At 40.2% G+C, this 21161-nt stretch overlaps 1 protein-coding gene across 4 annotated transcripts in view; it reads left to right on the top strand.

Annotated features, from left to right (window-relative positions):
• Nucleotides 1–21161, top strand: part of plod2 (procollagen-lysine, 2-oxoglutarate 5-dioxygenase 2) — a 144889-nt gene that overhangs the window by 27890 nt on the left and 95838 nt on the right. The window contains exon 1 of one of the 4 annotated variants that reach the window (XM_069897389.1): nucleotides 16602–16728. The exons of 2 other annotated variants lie outside the window; for them this stretch is intronic. In XM_069897389.1, the coding sequence (XP_069753490.1) occupies nucleotides 16621–16728 (108 nt within the window). In that variant the 5' untranslated portion in view covers nucleotides 16602–16620. Of the gene's footprint in view, nucleotides 1–16601; nucleotides 16729–21161 lie in introns of those variants that run through there. One more of the 4 variants, XM_069897390.1, reaches the window with a different exon arrangement.

Below are 21161 nucleotides of genomic sequence, written 5' to 3'. Positions count from 1 at the left end.
AGTGTGATGGCGGCGCATGTAATGTTGGCTGGCCACTGCGGGGCAGTGGGGGGGGAAGAGGAGTGTGACACCAGCGCACAAAGGTTCATGGCAGGTAAGCCTCCCACCTGCTGAGGGAGTTTCTGACACTGACCCTGCAAGTCATTCGTTTTGGTAAGTTGGAAATGGCCACCCGAGTTATCAGGTAGCCACTTTTATCAGTGGCTAAAATGCCCTCAACTTCTTCTCTTTGGGGTATGATATATAACCTGTGTAACCAATTAGACTGTTATCATGTGTAACCTTGTGTTTATTATATTTCTCATAGTTCCAGAACATAACTTTTCCCATGTTTCATTCTTTATCTTTATGTTTAAATTTTTTTCCCACTTTTGTTTGGGTTTATAGATAATTTCATTATTTTCCTTCTCTTGCAGCTTGATGTCCATGTTCGTTATAAATCTTTTTATTATCATTGTTTCTGTAATCACATATTCAAAGCTGCTTCTTTCTGGTAATCTCAGTCTTTTTCCTAATTTATCCTTTAAGTAGGCTTTCAGTTGATGGTATGCAAACATTGCACCATGAGTTATTCCATATTCCATACACCCCAAAAGTTTTTTAAAAAATTGGATCCAACATTATCAGATAGATGTTTTTGCTGTAAGAAGGAAATGGGCATGTGAGAAAGTGAAAAAGTTTTGGGAAGATCTAAATCAGGTATTAAATAAAATCACAAAAAGCAACATACCAAAAAATCCAGAGATCTTTCTTCTAAGTAATATAAGAAGTAAAGAATTAAGCCTCAAACTGGATGAAGCACAAAACAGATTTATTATGATAGCCTTAGCTGTAGCAAAAAAATGTATAATGTCAACTTGGAAATCAGAAGAGAGCCTGAGAATACAGCAATGGTACTTGGAAATAAATAAATGTATTCCTTTGGAAAAAATGACATATAATTTAAAAAAAATAAAGTCACATTATTTGAACAAATTTGGGAACTGTACATGGAACATAACAGAGAGGGCTTGCCTCGGACCTCCACCCCCTAAAATGATAAAATGAGAAGAAGACAAAATTACTTGATCTAGTGTGTAAAAGTAGATGACACAATTTTCTTGTTTATTTTCACTGTGTGATGACATTGTTTAATGGTTTTATTGTATTGTATATGTTGAACGTTTAATGGGTTTGGAGGGGGGTGGGAAAGGAGGAGGGAAGGGAGGGGAAAAAAGGGGAGAAAATGCCATTCTGTATATTTAAGAGGGAAATGTTTGCATGTATTTTGATTGATATGGTTTACAGTGTGAAACATTTTAAAAAAAGAGAGCTTTGAAATTATTCTGAGGTTTTGCTTGAGATATTGGCAGGATCTCACAATCAGTTATTCACATTGCTCAAGTCAAGCAGCTGATGTGTGGCTTACAGGAAGGGCAGTTTATATTAACCTTGTTTATATTAAGACCAAAATGAGTTAATGGTTAGGCTGGAGATCTGACTAACTTTACACAGTTGCAGGAAGTCACTGACAACAAGGAATTTGATTGTCATGTACCTTCTGGAGTACTTATCTGCATCAAAAATTGTATTCCTACATTATAGAGCTGATAAATCCATTCTGTCTGAAGGTCCAATTTCAACAATAGTACTTTGGGGTTATTTTCTTGTCTGGACAAGTATTAGAAAGAAGCTGTGAAGTGATAGTGAAAGAGGGCTGAAGGCTAAGAAGAATAGATCTCTGATAGAAACAGGTAGGGAAGGGGGTGGGAAGCTGGAGGGAGGGAGAGAGGGTAGGGGAAACGAGAGACAGGGGGGAGGGGATTATCATAAATTAGAGAGAGTGGCACATTTGGTTTTTTTTTTAATGCAGAGTGGTAGATATCTGAAACTGGCTGCCAGGAATAGTGGTGGGATCAAATACAATGAAGAGGCTTTGAGATAAACATATAAATATGGATGGAATACAGATATATTCCTTCTTGAGCATATAGAAGAGTTGATTTAACTTGGACCATGTCTTGCACTGACATGTGCTGTGTTCTTAAATTTCTTCATGCAGTGAATGTTATATCTTGGGAATTTTCTGCCCAAGAAGGTTGGAAAAGGCTTAGTTGCTGTCGATATTCAAGGGAAGTAGGTAGATTTTTAGAGGATAAAGGAGTGTTGGCAGAATGCAGCGGAAAATGTGAGCCAATGATGTTCACTGAATGATTAAAAACACACTTGCTGGAGGAACTCAGTGGGTCTCGCAGCGTCGCTGGAGGTAAAGATATATAACTGACGTTTTAGGGCTGAGCCCTTGAGAACTTTATGGGGAACACAGGTAGTGCCTGAATAAGAGAAATGGCGGGGGGAGGAGTACAGACCAACAGACAAAAGGTGAAAATTGGATATGGAGAACAGGCCAGGATAAAGTTGAGAATGGGTGGGGAGGGTGGGGAGTGTTGGCTGTGAGGATACAGAGCTGAGGTAGAGGAGACAGACGGAAAAGGGAAGAGAGAGAGAGATGTGGAGGGGAGTGCCTGACGGAAACTGGAGAAGTCAATGTTAATGCCGTCATTTGGTGGGTGCCCACGTGGAATACAAGGTGTTTCTCAATTTTGCAGGTGGACTCAATCTAGCAGTGCACGAGACCATGGACAAACATGTCACCAGTATTTACATACACTGTATACTCTCACATTTGTTTATTCAGACTTGCTTACTTATTAAGGTTGATTAACTTAATAAAGTGTTAACTAAACTGTCGGTCGTGTATTTCAGTCTTTGGTGGATAACATGGGTAATTTTCACACTTTTTTTCTGTGAAACAACAAATGAGCAGAAAGACCAATAAAATAGCTTTGCAGGGTCCTGGTTGGGAGACTGGAAGGACACTGCATCCTCCTTCAGTCTATGGCCTGACATGATGTGCAAAACGCACACGCATGGCTACTCTGTTTAACTGAAAACCCTCAGCCAGAAAATTGCTCATTGAACACTGGCACATCCTCATTTCCCTGTGTGGAGGGCAGGAGTTCCATTTTTGTCCAATAGTTTGGTTCGGGGAAGAGGGCAAGCGATAATAAGCATTACCAGAAAGCATGCATCATATTTCTTCCTATTATCACGGGTAAGAATGGATGAGTTTGTTCTTGGCAGCAACTAAATGCAGAGTTCATCTGAATTATTCCAAGTCAGATTACTCCATTACATTAAAGGTGTACCAAATAGAGTTTGCACGCTATTCGTACTTGTTTCAGATTTGAGAGTTTGCAGACATCAAGACTGCGCTAAAACAGAATGTTGATTTCTTCCCCCCGGCCCCACCCATTGACACTGACTCACTTTGGCCACAAGAGGAGAAAAATAGGGAAACAGGATTGTAAAATGGATTGATCTCCTCTTGGACTCCTGCGCAAATCTTTACTTTTGATTACCAATATCCATTCAAATGTGAGTGCCCTGTGATTTTAATGATTACCTGTAATCATAGAAACATAGAAGATAGGAGCAGGAGTAGGTCATTCGACCCTTCGAGCCTGCTCCGCCATTCAACGAGATCATGGCTGATCTTAAAGTTCAGTACCCCGTCTCCGCCTTCTCTCTGTAACCTTTAATACCCTTATACTGAAGAAATGGATCTAATTCCCTCTTAAATAGATTTAATGAACCTGCCTCTACTGCCCTCTGTGTCAATGAATTCCACAGATTCACCACCCTCTGGGTCAAGAAATTCCTCCTCATCTCGGTCCTAAGTGGTTTGCTTATTATCCTCAAACCATGGCCCCGGGTTTTGGATTTTCCCATCCTTGGAAACATCCCATCTGCATCCATTCTGTCCAGTTCTGCCAGAATTTTATCGGTCTCTATGAGATCCCCTCTCAATCTTCTCAACTCCAGCGAGTACAATCCCAATTTGCGCAATCTTTCCTCCTAAGTCATTCCTGCCATTCCAGCTATCAGCCTTGTGAATCACCTCTGCACTCCCTCCATTGCAAGAACATCCTTCCTTTGATCAGGTGATCAAAACTGCACACAATACTCCAGGTGTAGTCTCACCAAGGCCCTGTACAGTTGCAGTAAGGTATCCTTGTTCCTATACTCAAACCCTCTTGATATGAAGGCCAACATACCATTTGCCTTTTTAACTGCCTGCTGTACCTGCATGCTCGCCTTCAGAGACTGGTATACAAGTATCCCTAGGTCTCTCTGCATTTCCCCATCTCTTAATCTATTGCCATTCAAATAGTAATCTGCCCTCCGGTTTGTATTACCAAAGTGGATAACCTCACATTTATCCACATTGTAGTGCATTTCCCAGTCCCTCAATTTATCCAAATCACACTGGAGCTTCCTGACCCCCTCTTCCGTGCACACAACCCCTCCTAGCTTAGTGTCATCTGCAAATTTGGAGATATTACATCCAATCCCCTCATCCAGATCATTAATGTAAATTGTAAATTGTATGGTAGACGTCCTTCATGGAAAGAAGAGAGCTCTCAATGATCTTTTCCGCTGACTTCTCAATCCTCTTCAGGGTCTTGCTGTCGGAGGTGGTACAGCTTCCAAAACAGGGGGTGATGCAGTTGCACAGGATGCTCTCAATACATCCTCTGTAGAATGTGAGGATGGAGGGTTTACCTTTAACTTTGCCGAGGTTTTAAAAGTGGATGTCTCGGCAAGCTCTTGCAATCAAGTGGAAATTTCCATTAGATAATTGCCATGGATGTATCGTCTAAAGAAGAAATAATTTCTGATCACATTTCACCTTATTAAAATTGATACGCGAGGAAGTAAATCCTGACATGGCCTCACAAGAGGAGAGAATTAGATCCTTGAAGGGATACAAACCATTAGTTAAAGACACAAAGAGTTGACATCTAACTACGTATTGATTTCAGAATCTTGAAAGTTTCATGAGGGAATTGCAGTGACTTCAGGACCGATCACTTTTTTCTGAATGGCTAAAATGCGCCAATGTGATGATCTATCTTTGAGTACAGGGAAACAGCTACTCTGGGAAATTATAAGCTTGTTATCTGAACATGTTGGAAACATTTTAGTGTCTACAATTAAAGATGAAGCTGCTGTATTTCAAGAAGAAAAGAGAATATGCAATGAGTTCAAGTGATGGTGCTACTTAAAAACATTCCTGATCCGTTGTCATTGTGTGCCTTCTCTCAATCAAATCTTATTATTTTTTTAAACTGTAATACCTTTCAACTGACCTGCAAGTAACTTACCAGGCCTTTCACCACGAATATTAAAATGAATTTAACTTGTCAACAATTGTTGTTCAATAGGATATGCAGAAAGAAGATCAAATTTAGTTTTAAGTTCAACTTGTTTTATGTAGCTCTCGATCTTTATTTTGCCCAGTCTATCAATTTGTTTAATCTGATTAATCAGTTTCAGTCTTTCTTTATTTGACTTTTTCCAAAGATTAACTGTGTATAAAATAATTTGTCTCCTTGAATAGGCTTTCTTAGTATCCCAATCAAATTAGACATTGTTGGCGAGGAATTAATTGTAAAGAAAAATTGTATTTTTTTAGTTCCAAAAAGCTTAAAAATTCGTTATGTTAGTAAAGAGGTTTTAAATCTCCATTTTCTTTTAAAGAGGGGATATCAGAAAATTTTAAAGCTAAAACTATTGCCTGATCACCTGCTTTAGTTGAAGAGATCAATTGTCATTTTTTTTTTAAATAATCAATTCTAGAGTAAGAACAATGTACATTTGGAAAAAAAAAATGTTTTCCCAGTTATTAGGATTTAAGAATCGTCATGCGTCTAAAACCCTATAATTGGATTGAAAGGAATGAATTAAAGTTACTTATTTAGAAAGAGTAGTTGATTTTGGAGAAAAACAATCTAAAACAACATCTAAATCACAGTTAAAGTCCCCTCCCAAGATCAATGAGTAGTGATTTAAATCAGGCAGGGCTGAAATTTTTTTTTTGCCCAAAAAAAAAGCAGGTTCATCAGTATTCGGTGTATAAACATTGTCCAATACAACTATTTTATTATATAATCTACCTATAAGAATAATATAACGCCCCTGTTTATATGAAGTTCTATTATGGAGTTCAAAATGAACATTCTGATTAATTAGAATAGAAACTTCTCTAATCTTAGCTTCCAAACAGGAATGAAAAACTTGTCCTTTCCATTTAAACATTAATCTAATTTTATCAGAATTTGTCTTCTGGAGGTCGCGACTTGATCCATCTTTGTATTTTTCTTGACTAGGGGGAGGGGTTAGATTAGCTTTAGGGTTTTTAAAAATTTTAGATAGGTGGATTTCTGGGGTTTAATTATAATTATCCTGGATAATATCCCCTTTTTTTAGATTTTATTAAGGTATAATGTGATTCGTTTTACTGATTTGTATGCATAATTATTGTAACAGGACAATTGTATTTAATAATAAGGGACGGAAATTAAAATTTATATTGTGTTTTTACTTTAATTTTGTTATGTATCTTACTGTTTTGCTTTATTAATATCTTGTATATGGATTGTTATGTTAAACTCAATAAAAATATTTTAAAAAGGGAAAAAAAAGGTTCCTGAAACTTTTTGTGCGAGAGAAGGGGGTGATGTAGTGAATGGGGTATAAATGAGTTTACCCAAACTCTCACAGTCTCATTGAGAATGGGATAGGAATAGAAGGTTGATAACAATCTTCGCTCCTGTTCAGCTCTGAATCATGGGTCCTCTACTGGCATCACCTATGGCTCTTAGAATGCTTCTATCAGCGCTGTCTCCACTCCATCCTCAGCATTCATTGGAATGACTTCATCACCAACATCGGAGTATTTGAGCTGGCAGAATCCGCAAGCATTGAATCCACGGTGCTGAAGATCCAGCTGCGCTGGGTGGGTCACATCTCCAGAATGGAGGACCATCGCCTTCCCAAGATCGTGTTCTATGGCGAGCTCTCCACTGGCCACCGAGACAGAGGTGCACCAAAGAAGAGGTACAAGGACTGCTTAAAGAAATCTCTTGGTGCCTGCCCCATTGACCACCGCCAGTGGGCTGATCTCGCCTCCAACCGTGCATCTTGGCGCCTCACAGTTCGGCGGGCAGCAACCTCATTTGAAGAAGACCGCAGGGCCCACCTCACTGACAAAAGACAAAGGAGGAAAAACCCAACACCCAACCCACCAATTTTCCCTTGCAACCGCTGCCACCGTGCCTGCCTGTCCCGCATCGGACTTGTCAGTCACCAATGAGCCTGCAGCAGATATGGACAACCCTCCATAAATCTTCGTCTGCGAAGTCAAGCCAAAGAAGTGTAATATATATTTATTTTTAGTCATACAGTAACAGGTCCTTCCAGCCCACGAGGCTGTGCTGCCCAACTACACCAATTAACCTACAACCCCCCCCCCCCCAACCCCCATACGTTTTGAATGGTGGGAAGAAACTGGAGCACCTGGAGGAAACCCACACATACACAAGGAGAATGGATAAACTCCTTACAGACAGCACGGGGTTGAAGCCCACTTGCTGGTGCTGTAATAGTTGCCACACTAACCATGCCATGTATGTAAAGAAAGAGTGAGAATTCAACAAAGTGTATTGAGTGATTTGACATGTACACGACAGGGTCCAGTTCTGGGGACACTGGTGTTTTCACTGGTTTGGATTTTGTCTTAAAGTTTAGAGATCAGATTCAGTGTGTCATCAATTCTATGGAAAACCCAAGAAAAATTCCAAAGGAAATCTGCAAAGGTTAATGGATGGTCTGAGTAATGTCTGACAGAATTCCATTTCAGCACATGTAAAATGATGTCGTTTTAATGACAAATTAACATGTACTCTGAAAGGAAGGAAACTCAGTGTGGAAGGGATCAGAGAATTTGGGATTAAGCTACATAAGATCTTGCCAACCTGTGCCTAGTCAGCCAGCTGCAGGAAGGATGTAACTAAGCTGGAAAAGGTTCTCTTTTAGATTTAGACATTCTGCACAGTAACAGACCATTTCGGCCTACAAGGCTGAGCTGCCTTCATTTACACCCAGTGGGAGGAAACTAGAGCCCCTGGGCAAAACCCACACAGACGTGGGGCGAATATACAAACTCCTCACAGGCAGCACGGGATTTGAACCCTGGTCCAGATCACTGGCACTGTAAAGGTGTTGTGTCAACTGCTACACCAACTGTGCCTGCCCAAGTGCAGGAGATTCATGAGAATGCTGGGGATCGACTGGAGAGGCTGGAATTTTCCTGCCTGGAGTGTTTGAGAGGATTTGGAAGATGTTTATAAAATCATGGCAGATGAGCTGAGATGATGATCTTTTTCCGAGGGTATGGGAATCTAAAACTACAGAGCGATTTAAAGTGAGGGGGAGATTTGAAAGGGATCAAAGGGGCACCTTCATACAGAGAGCAGTGGGAAAATGGGGCAAGCTGCCAGAGACCGAGGTAGAGGTGGGTACAATTACAACTTTCGAAGACATTTAAACAGGCGCACGGATGGGAAAGGGTTAGAGGAATATTGGCTGAATGGGGGTAAGTCGGGCCAGTCGGCTCAGTGCCGTTCTGTAAAACTACAGCGCGATTTAAAGTGAGGGGAAGATTTGAAAGGGATCAAAGGTGCACCTTCATACAGAGAGCAGTGGGAAAATGGGGCAAGCTGCCAGAGACCGAGGTAGAGGTGGGTACAATTACAACTTTCGAAGACATTTAAACAGGCGCACAGATGGGAAAGGGTTAGAGGAATATTGGCTGAATGGGGGTAAGTCGGGCCAGTCGGCTCAGTGTCGTTCTGTAAAATTTCACTTATAAACATATTTTACACAAAAATGCTGGAGAAACTTAACACATAACTTGCTGAGTGTCTCCAGCATTTTTGTATGAACTACAATTACAGCATCTGCAGATTTACTTGTTTAACTTTTAAAATACTTGTTTTTTTTTGTGTGTGAGATTTTTTTTATATATATAGCTTGTCCTTCATAAAAGTCGTGAAGTAATGACGTTAACAAATAATGATCTGGTTTATGGCTCATTTATGATGACTCCTGGTTTTGTTTGTTTTTGAGTTTCCATTGTGTCTTTTCCCCAAAACCTTGTTGCTTGGCCTTCATTGGCTTTTTTTCTATTCTGCTATTCTTCACTTCACCACTGTCAATCTCTCCTTGGTTACCTTATTTTACCATCTGGGAGTCAAAAACAAATGCAGTGGCAGCCAAATGTTGTTTGCCTGTCAGTCGATACAAGGTATTACATTGTCCAATCTTTCTTGTGATTCCCGATTTAGCTGGGCCACCACTGAACATTCCACCACTCAGCTGGCTTTTTTCAAACCATAAATAGTCTACTTTTACAGTCTCTTGGAAAACGTTAACTATCTTAGTTTCTAAATAAATAAACTCAGACCCATTTTAGCAACAGGGACAAACTATAATTTGTATGGCTTTTAATTTAAACTTTCTTTCTGTCGTGGAGGATGTGGCAATACATCAGCTAAAAGATTTTTTTGTTTTGTGCAAGGATTTAGCTTGTGTAAACCTGATGTGCTCATGGTGTTAACAGATTATACCACATCTGTAGAGTGGCATCTTGCTCCTTCCCATTCATCAGCTTTATTTGATGCCATACATCAATTTGTGTAAAATAAGCATTTATTCAATAGATGTTTCTTACTAAATCACAAATCTCTATTGCAATTGACCTTTACCCTTAGATAAATCGGCAATGAATGAGGGTTTGTCCAGAAGTTCAGCGTACAGCTGCAATGGAAGTCTTGCTTGCTGAAGCTTCCCAGTAACACACTAACACCAATTTAAGTTTAATTCAACATAAAAACCCATGAAGAAAACAAATAAAAGGAAAATAAGTCATGCATATTCATTGATGGTCGATAGTGCAAAGCCGATGTGTTGTATCAGAAGGAGACTGATTTTTGGTGGCCTTTTGTTGAATTATGGTTTGGGTGAAATGGGGAGGTTCAAGACCTCGATAGCTATTGGGGAGGGGGGAAACTATTGTTACAAGATCAAACCACCAACCACAAAGAAGGCATATCACACAGGGGTAAAGATGAACAATTACTTTATTAACAAAAGAATTCACCTTCAAATTTTAATTCAAAATCCCCCCTTTTTATAACAATGCCCACTGGTTACTATGCAAATTTCTACAACAGAGTAAAACTAATAAATTCCCCAGCCTAAATATAACATATGTAATTAAAGTCAAAGTTATATTTCCAACCAGCCCACAGAAAAACTTAGACACAAAACAAACACAAAACACACAAGACTCACAAAACTTCGATCTCAACTGAAGCAAAGATCATAAACAAAATTCAGTTTGTTTGGTAAACTGAAGCCAAAAGATCTTTGAGAGAGGGAGAGAGGGAGAGAGGGAGAGAGGGAGAGAGGGAGAGAGGGAGAGAGGGAGAGAGGGAGAGGAGACAAAATTTGAAGTTGTCATGTGTGGCTTGCAGAGAGAGGAACCACTGGCTTGGTCTGGATCCTTCTGGCTGCCTTCAGAATGTTCATCCATTTTGAAATCCCAACATTCTAAACTGTCCTCCAGACCAAGGCTCATGCTCTGGGACACCTTCCACTCCACAGCACCACCCAGAAATTTTTAGATTATTTTCTGCACATGCTCAGTCCCTCTCCCACTCTCAGCAGTCAACCTTCACCTTGGCTCTCTAAGGCAAACAGTCACTTTTTAACATACAACCACACAACACATAGGCCAATACACAACACAGAACTCTGTAACACTATGCTTCAAGTTTAAGTTCAAATTTATTGTCAGAGCTCATGCAACTCCAAGACTTTTTTTTGTCTACGGGCCAAGCAGAATTTTTACTCATTGATAGTGTAAGCTGTACTCCAGAAAAAAAATATATATACAAAAGATAGAAATGTAAACAAACTGTGAAAATGCAGAAAATAAATATTCAGTAATAAATAATGTGCAAAGTAAGTGTCCTTAAATGAGTCCCTGATTGAATTTGTTGTTTAGGAATTTGATGATGGAGGTAGCAACTGTTCCTGAACCTAGTGGTGTGAGTTGTGGCACCTATATCTGTTTCTTGATGGTAGCAGTGAGAACAGAGCATGTCCTGGGTGGTGTGGATCCTTGGTGATTGCTGCTGCTCTCTGATAACTGCATTCCATGTAGATTTTTCTCTATGATTTTTCTCCTGCCTGTGATGAACTGGACTGTTTTCACTATTTTCTTTGCAGAATTTTTCACTCAGGGCTATTGGTACCCCAATACCGACCATGATGTAGCTGGTCAGCACATTTTCCATGATACATATGTAGAAGTTTACCAAGGTTTCCGATGCCACACTGAACCTTCACAAATTCTTGAAGTAATGGTGCTGATGTGTTTTCTTCACAAAGATATTAGTACATTGAGTTCAGGAAAGATCCTCCGAGATAGTGACTCACAGGAATTTAAATTTGCTCACCCTCTCCACCCCTGATACCCCAATGATCACTGGATTGTACACCTCCAGTTTTCCTCTTTCTAAAGTCTCTATTCAGCTCCTTGGTTTTGGTGACGTTGAGTGCAAGGTTGTTATTCGTGCACCATTCAACCAAGTTTTCAATCTCCCTCCTGTATGCTGACACATCACCCCCTTTTTATCCAGCCCGCCGCTACTGTGGTATTTGTTCAGCATATTTCTGGGTTCTTTTTGAATATTTTATTTTTTAAAATTTAAACCACAATAAGAGTTGCATTATATTAAATTCCAGAAATTATTTCAAAAAATTATTCATGTGGTAAATATCATCCCATCATCCCACCCTGCCACCTCTGCTCCCCCACTCTCCCCCCACCCTCCCTCATCGTTCCAGCCTCCCACTTCCCCTCCCCCCACCCTCCCACCTCCCCTCTCCCCTCCAACCCCATGAAAAAGTAAAGAAAGAAAAACTGAAGAATGTCAAGAAAATAAAACATTTATACTATAAAGTCTATTGGAGGTTACCGAGGTCTTCAGAAAAACAATCATACATGCAAACCAACATTTTGTAAATATGGGTGCCATATTTTCCAAAAAGCATGACATTTATCTCGCAGATGATGAGTAATCTTCTCCAATGGTATACAGCTGCGAAGTTCTGCGCGTCACCTTTCCATACTTAAATCTATTTCTGACTTCCATGATATTGCTATGTTTCCGAGAAACTGCTAGAGCAATTAACACAAATTCAATTTGATAGATATTTCATTTTAATTTTTTGCTTTATAGCCTTAATATTACTCAATAGAAATAACATTGGATCCTGTGGGAATTTGACTCCCACAGGATCCGATGTTCCAAAAATTTACCTAAACAAAATTGTTATAACTTTAGGACGTTGCCAAGTTGAATGCAAAAAAAAAAGTTCCAATCTCAGATCTACACCTAAAATATAAATCTGATATGGCAAGATTTAATCTATTTAATTTTTGTGGAGTCAAATACAATTGATGTAAAAAAAAAATATATTGGACTAACCTATATCTTACATTTATAATTTTAGTCATATTGTTCTTGAATAACTCCAACCAGTCCTTTTATTTGTGTCTGCAAATCTACCTCCCATCCTAATCTTGATTTATGCACCCCAATTTTGGGGGCTTTCGTTTATTTACACTAGTATTACAAATGAGCAATTCCAGTTCACTTTGATTAGGTAACATCAAACTAGGGCCTATTTTACCAGATAAGAAAGCTTTAATTTGATAATAACAAAGTATTGTTAGGTACATTAAAAAAAAATTTCTGGGTTCTTGAACCTGGGAGTGACAAACTTCAGCCGCCTGCACTTTCTGCCTGAAGGCAGCATCAAGAAGAGAATGTGAGCAGGGTGTTGGAGATCTTTTATTATGCTGGCTGTGTTGAGGCATCTAAATTCAAAACCCCATCAGGCTTTTTCTGGTGTCCCTGAATTGTCTTAATCGATAAAACTCCTTTTAGTAAAAATTAAAACTCACATTTTACTTGGGAGGGGTGGAACTCCTTTCTTACCCCATCTCCCCATCGCATTTATTTTTATGTTAAAATTGCTCTTCTAATAAGAAGTCAAAGGGAACTCATATCAAGTAATCCATTGAAGGCAACACAAAGTGACATTTTTTAAATTTTGAAACGAGCCTGGAGCTGACCTCTAGTATTTTGCAATTTTGTTTCCTGTCCCTTCCTCTAACTTTAGCTTTCCAGTTTATCACCTTTTATTCAACTGTTCAGTTTGATTGATAGCCCCCTGCAAGCTTTATTTAGTTGACCTTCTGGGACGGCACAAGTGCTCTTTTTAAAATTGCCTGACTGCATGTCACACAGCTGAGACAACAAGCCTGATGGAGGTCAAGCAGCTATCCAGACCGTTCATCTGGCTATGGTAATGCCTGAAGGTGGTTAAAGGAGTCCTCTATACTTCTGTGATTGTATTTGTTTTCCTTTTTGGAATTCCTTTGAATTGTCTTGGTCTCAATACACTCAAGACCGATCACACAACTTGTTTTTTTTTGTCGAGATTTAATCGTGAAAGATGAAGAACCGTGTGTTAATGTGAGAATCAGGTGTGGGCTGTGCAGAACATTTACGCGGGCAGGCTGCAGTTCCAATAGGCTCCTTTTGGCTGAGCACCGATAACTGTGGTCTGTCTGAAAAGTACATGTTTATGTGGTGCAAGGAAGAAAATGGACCACTGTCTGGAATGGAAACTCTCCTCAATGGGCCACTTGTAACCATTTTGGAGGTAGCTAAATGTTGGCGAGATGCTGCTGTGAAAGATAGTGAAAGCATTTTGTCTTTTTTTTTTAATGCTGCAGAAAACTTAAAGCATTTTGACTTATAATTTCAAATACCAGTAATCCATTAACCGACTCGTTTGGGATATTTGCTCTATTTTCTTTAGGGCATTTTAAAAAATTTAACGATGGAACTCAGTAGAAGGCCTTTCTGGCCCATGAAATCCATGCTGCTCAATTGCACCCAATTAACCTACCAACCCTGTATGGCTTGGAGGGTGGGAGGAAACCGGAGTACCTGGAGAAAACCCATGGAGGTTGCAGGAGAGCCTGCAAACTCCTTGCAGACTGCACCGAATTTGAAGCTGGGTCGCTGGCCCTGTAATTACACTAATTTCTAGGCTAACTGTGCTGCTTATATAATATCCAAATTGTTTTACTTTGAAGTGAAACACAAAGGCCTGCAGATGCTGTGATTATAGTGAAATCACGGAGAAGCTGGAGGAACTCAGTTGGTCTCACAGTGTCCACAGGAGGTAAAGATATATTACTGAGGTATGAGGAAAGGTTCAGGCCTGAAACATCGGTAATACATCTTTTACCTCCTGTGGACACTGCGAGACTGACTGAGTTCCTCCAGCATCTTTGTGTTTTTGCCTGTTTTACCTTATAAATACATATGCAGCCAGCTAGAAGTGCCACCATATGTCAACCTACAGGAGCTGTAGCGAGAACATCCTGACCAGATACATCACAGCAAGGTGCAGTTGCTGCAGAGAAATAAATCGGAGGTCAATGCACAGGACCATAAGAATGGCAGAGAGAATCACTGGAGTCTCTTTCCTCTGCACCCCCCTCCCCCCCCCAACCATTGATGTGATTTACCGGGATTGTTGTCTGAAGAGGATGCTCAAAATCATTGAGTACTTCTTCTATCCTCCACACAGCATCTTTCAGCTGCTCCCATCAGGGAAGAGATTCAGGAGGATCAGAGCCAGCACCACCAGGGTGAGGAACAGCTTCTTCCCGCGGGCAGCGAGAATGCTGATCGACCATTGGAACTGCTCAGACTAACTATTCAAGACTCATATTTACAAAAACCATAGTTATTTATTTATTTGTATGTATGAATACTTTTCCTGCATAGTACTATTTGTCTGTTCGTTCATTAGATGTGGTTGTGTGTCTGAATGCTTTGCACTGAGTACCGGAGAATGATGTTTCATTGGGTTTTACTTGTGCAGTCAGATGATAATACACTTGATTTGAGATCGCAGAAAAGTCACCATAGAAGGAATAAAAGCTGCTGGTGGGTCTGATGCTTGTCACCTTCCTGTCAAATTCAGCACTGGAGGATTTAAATGTGTGTACAAACACCAAGGAGGTACCTCATCAGCTGCTGGAGAGGGAGAACCATTTCAAAGCTAAACAGGTTGTAACCACCCTGTTATATGTCAGTGTAGCATTTTTCACTAGGAACATCCTTGCAATCGATTCTGAGGGGTTCACGAAGCAGAACATCCAGGTCATTTGGTAGAATACTTCACCGGTACTCACTAACAGCACCAGAACTTAGCCTGGCTGGTGATGAGTGGAACCCTCCCTGCACAACAGAAGTATTACCCACAATGCATGTTGTCCCCGAAACAACTGCGGTGGAGTGGAGACAGTCGCACACCTCTTTTCAGAATGAGTATTTGCCAAAAGTGAGTGGAAAAGGATGCATGTGTCCTTGTCACGGTTCAGATTTTTTTTCCAGATTTATTGATGGAGTACATCTGTGACATCAAATACAACCCTGAAATTCCTTTTTCTGGCAGACGTGGCATAATTACCATTAATTGGTAGTGCAAAAATAAACTGTACCAGCATAAGCATGTAAACAAATAAAAGAACTGTAAACAGCTAATGGATGTAAAAAAAAAACTGTGCAGTACAGAGAGAACAAACATCATCGATCAATAAAATGCACAAGTAAAAGTCATTAAATGAGTCCCTGATTGAGTTTGTTGTTGAGGAGTCTGATGGTGTAGGGGGAGCAGCTGTTCTTGAACCTGGTGGTGTGAGTCTTGTGGCACCTAGACCTCTTTCCTGATGGCAGCAGTGAGAACAGAGCATGTACTGGGTGGTGTGGGTCTTTGATGATTGCTGCTGCCCTCTAATGGCAGCGTTCCCTGTAAATGTTCTTGATAGAGGGTTTTGTCTGTAATGTCCTGAGCTGTGTCCACTACCTTTTTGAGGGGGTATTGCCCCCAAACCAGGCTGTGATGCAGCTGGTCAGCACACTTTCCACCACACCTCTAGAAATTTTCCAGGGTTTCTGGTGTCATACCAAACCTCCACAAACTCCTGAGGAAGTAGAGGTGCTGACGTGCTTTCTTCACAATGCCATTGGTACGTTGGGTCCAAGAAATAATCTCTGAGATAATGACTCACAAGAACCTAAATTTGCTCACCTTCCCCATCTCTGATTCCCCCAATGATCACTGGATTGTAAACCTCTGGCTTTCCCTTCCAGAAGCCAACAATCAGCTCCTTAGTTTTGGTGACATTGAGTGCAAGGTTGTTATTGGTGCACCATTCAGCCAAGTTTTCAATCTCCATCCTGTACGCTGACTCATCCCCTTCCTTTATACAACCCATTACCATGATATCGTCAGCAAATTTGTAGATGGTGTTATTGTTGTACTGTGCTACACAGTTGTAGGTATAAAGTGAGTAGAGCAAGGGGCTAAGAACACAGCCCTGTGGTGCTCCGATACTGATGGAGATGTTCTTACTGATCTTCACTGATTGTGATCTGACAGTGGGGTGTTAACTTCCAGGTCTTGCAGTTTGCGGATCAATTTTGAGGGGATGCTGAACTGAAGTCGATTAAGAGTATCCTGATGTATGCACCTTTACTGTCCAGGTGTCCCAGGGCTTTTTGTAGAGCCAATGAGATGGCATCTTCTGTAGACCTGTTGAACTGGAATGGATCCACATCAGCGCTCAGACAGGAGCTGAAGTGCTTCAGGACCAGCCTTTCAAAACACTTTATCACTGTTGATGTAAGTGCTACTGGTCGATAGTCATTAAGGCAGGTCGGTACACTCTTCTTGGGCACCAGTATGATTAATGGCTGTTTAAAAGAGGTGGGTGATGCACTCTGCTGGAGTGAGATGTTCAAGGTATCCATGAATACCTTGGTAAGTTGATCAGCACAGATCTTTAATACTCTGCCAGGTACTCTATCCCCAGCAGCAGGGTTACAGAGGACCCTGATCTATGGGCTGTTCCCAGGGATGCAAACAGATTCAGACATCCAGAACTGCTAGAAGACCACCAATTCGGTGAGGATGCCCTTAAGTCTGCCCGAGAGTTATTGGTCTTTCACCACACTGAGATGTCAGTGAGATACGCTGCCAACTTGCACATTCCAGGCTACAGAAGTACGTGCTGAGGGACTCACTGAGGTATGGCACAGCCAATGTGAGGGTACTGTGGGAAAGGACCACAGTTCAGAGTTCTTCCGTTACTGAGTGTTGAAGGGCTGAAACCGAGGATGTCCCTCAAATAACAGAGGATGGAGTAACAAGGTGACACAGGGTGGCAATGCTATTAAATTGAAAAGAAATGTAACAATGTAGATTGAAGGAAATATATGGACATGAAGCAATGGATGTGAAGAGGTTTTGTAAATTATCATGAGTAAAGTTTATTTTTTTGAAAAAATTCCTGCAATCAAAAAGGAATCTTTGTTTCATAAAAATGTACATAAAAGCAACTCTGCATTGGTATTTTTAACATAGTGGAGAAGGAATATTTGTGGATCAATTCAGTTTATTCTTGTACACAAACCTTTCACTGTTTATATATGATCCCACATAAGTAATTCTGTGTAGGGGCATGGACGATGTGTTAAATGGAGTCCTTGTTCCTAACCCTTTTACTATTCTGTCATGCTTCGCCACAAGAGCGTTTCAAGTGTGTCATCTTCCACAACAGCTGAGCTGAAGCCACGTAAAAGGGGAAATGGCATTTTGGATTTTATAAAGATGGCCTTAACTGTGTAGTAAAAGAGTAATGATCAATTAGTTTAGTACATAACATGTTCCTTGGGGCTAAATTCAAGTATTATGTTGGTTTTCCACACATAATTATCGTAAGTACATGAAAGGATTGAGAATAGATTAACCAGGATGAAAGATGGAGAAGGTCATGACTTGAGACACTGAATTATTTTTCACTCTGTATATAAAAGTCAATGAGAGAGATTCATGAAAAGATTTTAAAACTATGAAGGTTTTTGCAGACTTACGAGGGGAGGGGGAAAAGCTTCCATCCAGTGTGTCAACGATAAAATCAATTTAAAATAATCGAGAAAGGAAATAAAAAAAATTGCAGATGCTGAAAATAAGAAATCTGAGTTCTGATGAAGGGTCCCAGCCCTAAAACTTTAGCTGTGTTTCTCTTTCTACAGATGCTGTCTGACTCTCTCTCTCTCTCTCTCTCCCCCCCCACCCCCCACAAGTAGATTTTTGAGTCATTAGATCATTGGTTCCTGGAAGCACAAAGATCACTGCATTTCTCTGGCAGGGGAAAAAAAGAAACATTTGAAGCAGGAAATGTGTGTTAGTGAAAGTGGGCTTTGGGGCCCTCTAGAATAGAGTTAGTATCAACAGAATGGGCTGAATGACTGTGCTGCAAATCTCTGGATGAATACTTCATTATCCATTGTGGTATGGATCAATTTAGACAAAATCTTCCTGTACAAAGTCTGCACAGAAGCCTTTAGTTTAAAATATGTCTGATTCCTACAAAAGGCTTTTGTGATTTTGATGTTGATGCAGGCATTATTTTATTGAAAATAGACATTCAATACAGTAATATAAAGGAACAGACAGATGATTTATCTTGGTCTCCGTTGGTTTTGAGCTCAACTTGTTGAAATGGTAATCCTACAAATCACTACCAGAGATTCTTTTGAATTAATATGCTCTACAGTGGGATAAGAAATGTTTTGCATTTAAAACATTACACTGGACAACAATTTTTTTTCAAATGGTTTGCTTCCTAAAAAAAAATTAGGGATTATGATGTACAATTTTAAGATGAACTCGAAGATAATTACAAATGTGCTGTATCACATAGGAAGTTGGAGAAACATTAAATTAACTTTTATTGAATTTAGCACATTTAATTACATAAATGATGCAAACACTTTGATTTAGTTCAACTGACCTAAAAATGTTTTGCCGCTGATTTTTGTTTGTACTCAGCATCTGATGCCTTTCATGTCAGTGACCAACAATAGTTGCCCAGCATTGATGGATTTCAGTTGCCCTGGTATTGCTTTTCCGTGGTCGCAATGTTCTGATGAAATCTTTCACTGTGTTCGTCACTGATGGCACCAAAAACAGCAGGGAAGACGTCCAAGTGCGAATGCAAGAAATGAATTTTCAGTGACATGTTGCTTTTCATGTTTGAAGTAGACTTAAAATATAACAGGAAATCACAAAAACAGGTTATATTTTTTTTAAAAAAGGGTATGTGATAGCAACATTTTAAGGTGATTTTTGTGATCAGTAGCCCAAAGTCCATAAAATACTGCCAAAAATTTTCAGGAAACAAAATCTTTGTTGTCCAGCATTATTTCTCCTCTAAACTCTACTGCCCTGTAAAACCTCTGAATCAGACAGGAAGGAAGCTCTCAGGTGCACATGACCTGAAAGTGATCATCTCCCACATTGAATAAATACCAATAAGAAACACTGTTATTTTTACCTGAAGCAGTTTGTCAAAACTAAAATGCTGTAGATAGATGCTTGAAATCTGAAATAAGTGCAAAAAAAACCTGCTGAGTGGGTCATGCGGCGTCCATGGAAAGAGAAACTGGGTTGAGTTTTCAACCCAGTGTCAGCTGTTACGTCCAGAGATATTGCATGTTCTGCTAAGTATTTCCATTTAATTTAGCTGCTTGCAATATAAAGGGGGGGTGGGGGAGGGAGGGAGGTGCTAGCATCTGCTTTAGGATTTGTGGTAAATGCATCATCTTAAAGTAGCAAGTTAATTCTGCTTCATTTGGGGAATTCTTGGAAGCCAGTTAAGTAGAACATCCGCAAGACATGTTTTTATTTTTTTCTCTCTCTTCTTCAATTGTTTCCAGACACAGCAGAGACATGTTCGTGGTCTGCACTGTTACCTTTCACACTGCTTCCTGCCACTTCCAACTTTTTGGGGCCGACGCTCACGATGGGTTGAGCTTCCATCACTGTTGGCATCGAGGTTACAGCAATGCTGTTATAGCGCCAGCAACCTGGGTTCAAATCTGGCACTGTCTGTAAGGAGGTTGTATGCTCTCCTCGTGACCTACATGGGTTTTCTCTGGGTGCTCTGGTTTCCTCCCATCCTTCAAAACCATGTGGGGTCAGTAGATTAATGGGGTGGTTCGAGGTTTCATGGGCCGGAAGGGTGTTCCACTATGATCTATCATTACAATTTTAAAAATTAATCTACGAAGACCATTGACACAATGCAATCCCCGTTCATGACTTCAGAGATGATCCTCCTCGACCTCATCCATGATTCAAAGCAGGACCCCTTGCAGGGGGAGCTCCCAAATTTATAAATGTGAAGGGGCCAGAGGACCCCAAAACCCAGCAGCAATAGAAATACACCAAGACAAATCGTTGCTTAAATAAAAGTTACTTTTAATTCTTTAAACATGAAAACAGTATCAAACTCTAACTTATTATTAACTTAACCCCCTTCGAATTCTAAGCGCACGTGTATGTAATGTGTAAGTTCAGAAAAGTTATTTGATTCACAGTCCAATCTCACTTCTCACTCCTCCAAGTTCACTGGTTGCAGGCAATTCTTATACTGTGCACAGAATTTAACATTTATGAATTTCACCAGACTTTGGTGTTTGAAAGGTACATGGTTACCTCAGGAAGGTTCTTGTCGATTTTCAGAGAGAGATTTGTTGTTCCTGGACATAAACTGATCCCTTTTAATCAGCCTCTTCAGTGTCTTGCCAAAGAAACTTGCCCCATCAGGGTTTTCTAGATGATAACCTTTTTTTTCAGGTCATGACAGAGTTACTTTTTGTTTCCCTTATTTCAAGTGAAACATTATATAGCCAGTCCTCTCCTCTTGTATGGTCCACAAGGGCTTTGAACTCACAGCTCATATTCAAAATGTGTTTTTTCCCACAAGATTGCCAGCTTGTCATGTTCCAGTCCCAGCTGCTGAACTGTAAATCTGAATTTTCTCTCTCTCTCTCTCTCTCTCTCTCTCTCTCTCTCTCTCTCTCTCTCTCTCTCTCTCTCTCTCTCTCTCTCTCTCTCTCTCTCACCCTCCCTCCCTCTCACAGAAAAAAACACATGAACCTCTTAGAACAGCCAACTGCACTCAGACAGACTGCGGACCTAATCTTCTGAGTTCGTTCATCTATTGCTTTCCAAAACAATAATCCATTACTCCACAGCATGTCCGATTA

This window comes from Narcine bancroftii, chromosome 9, assembly GCF_036971445.1.
Source record: "Narcine bancroftii isolate sNarBan1 chromosome 9, sNarBan1.hap1, whole genome shotgun sequence".
NCBI lineage: Eukaryota > Metazoa > Chordata > Chondrichthyes > Torpediniformes > Narcinidae > Narcine > Narcine bancroftii.
Note: the sequence above shows the minus strand (reverse complement) of the source record. Positions and strands in the feature narration are given on the sequence as shown.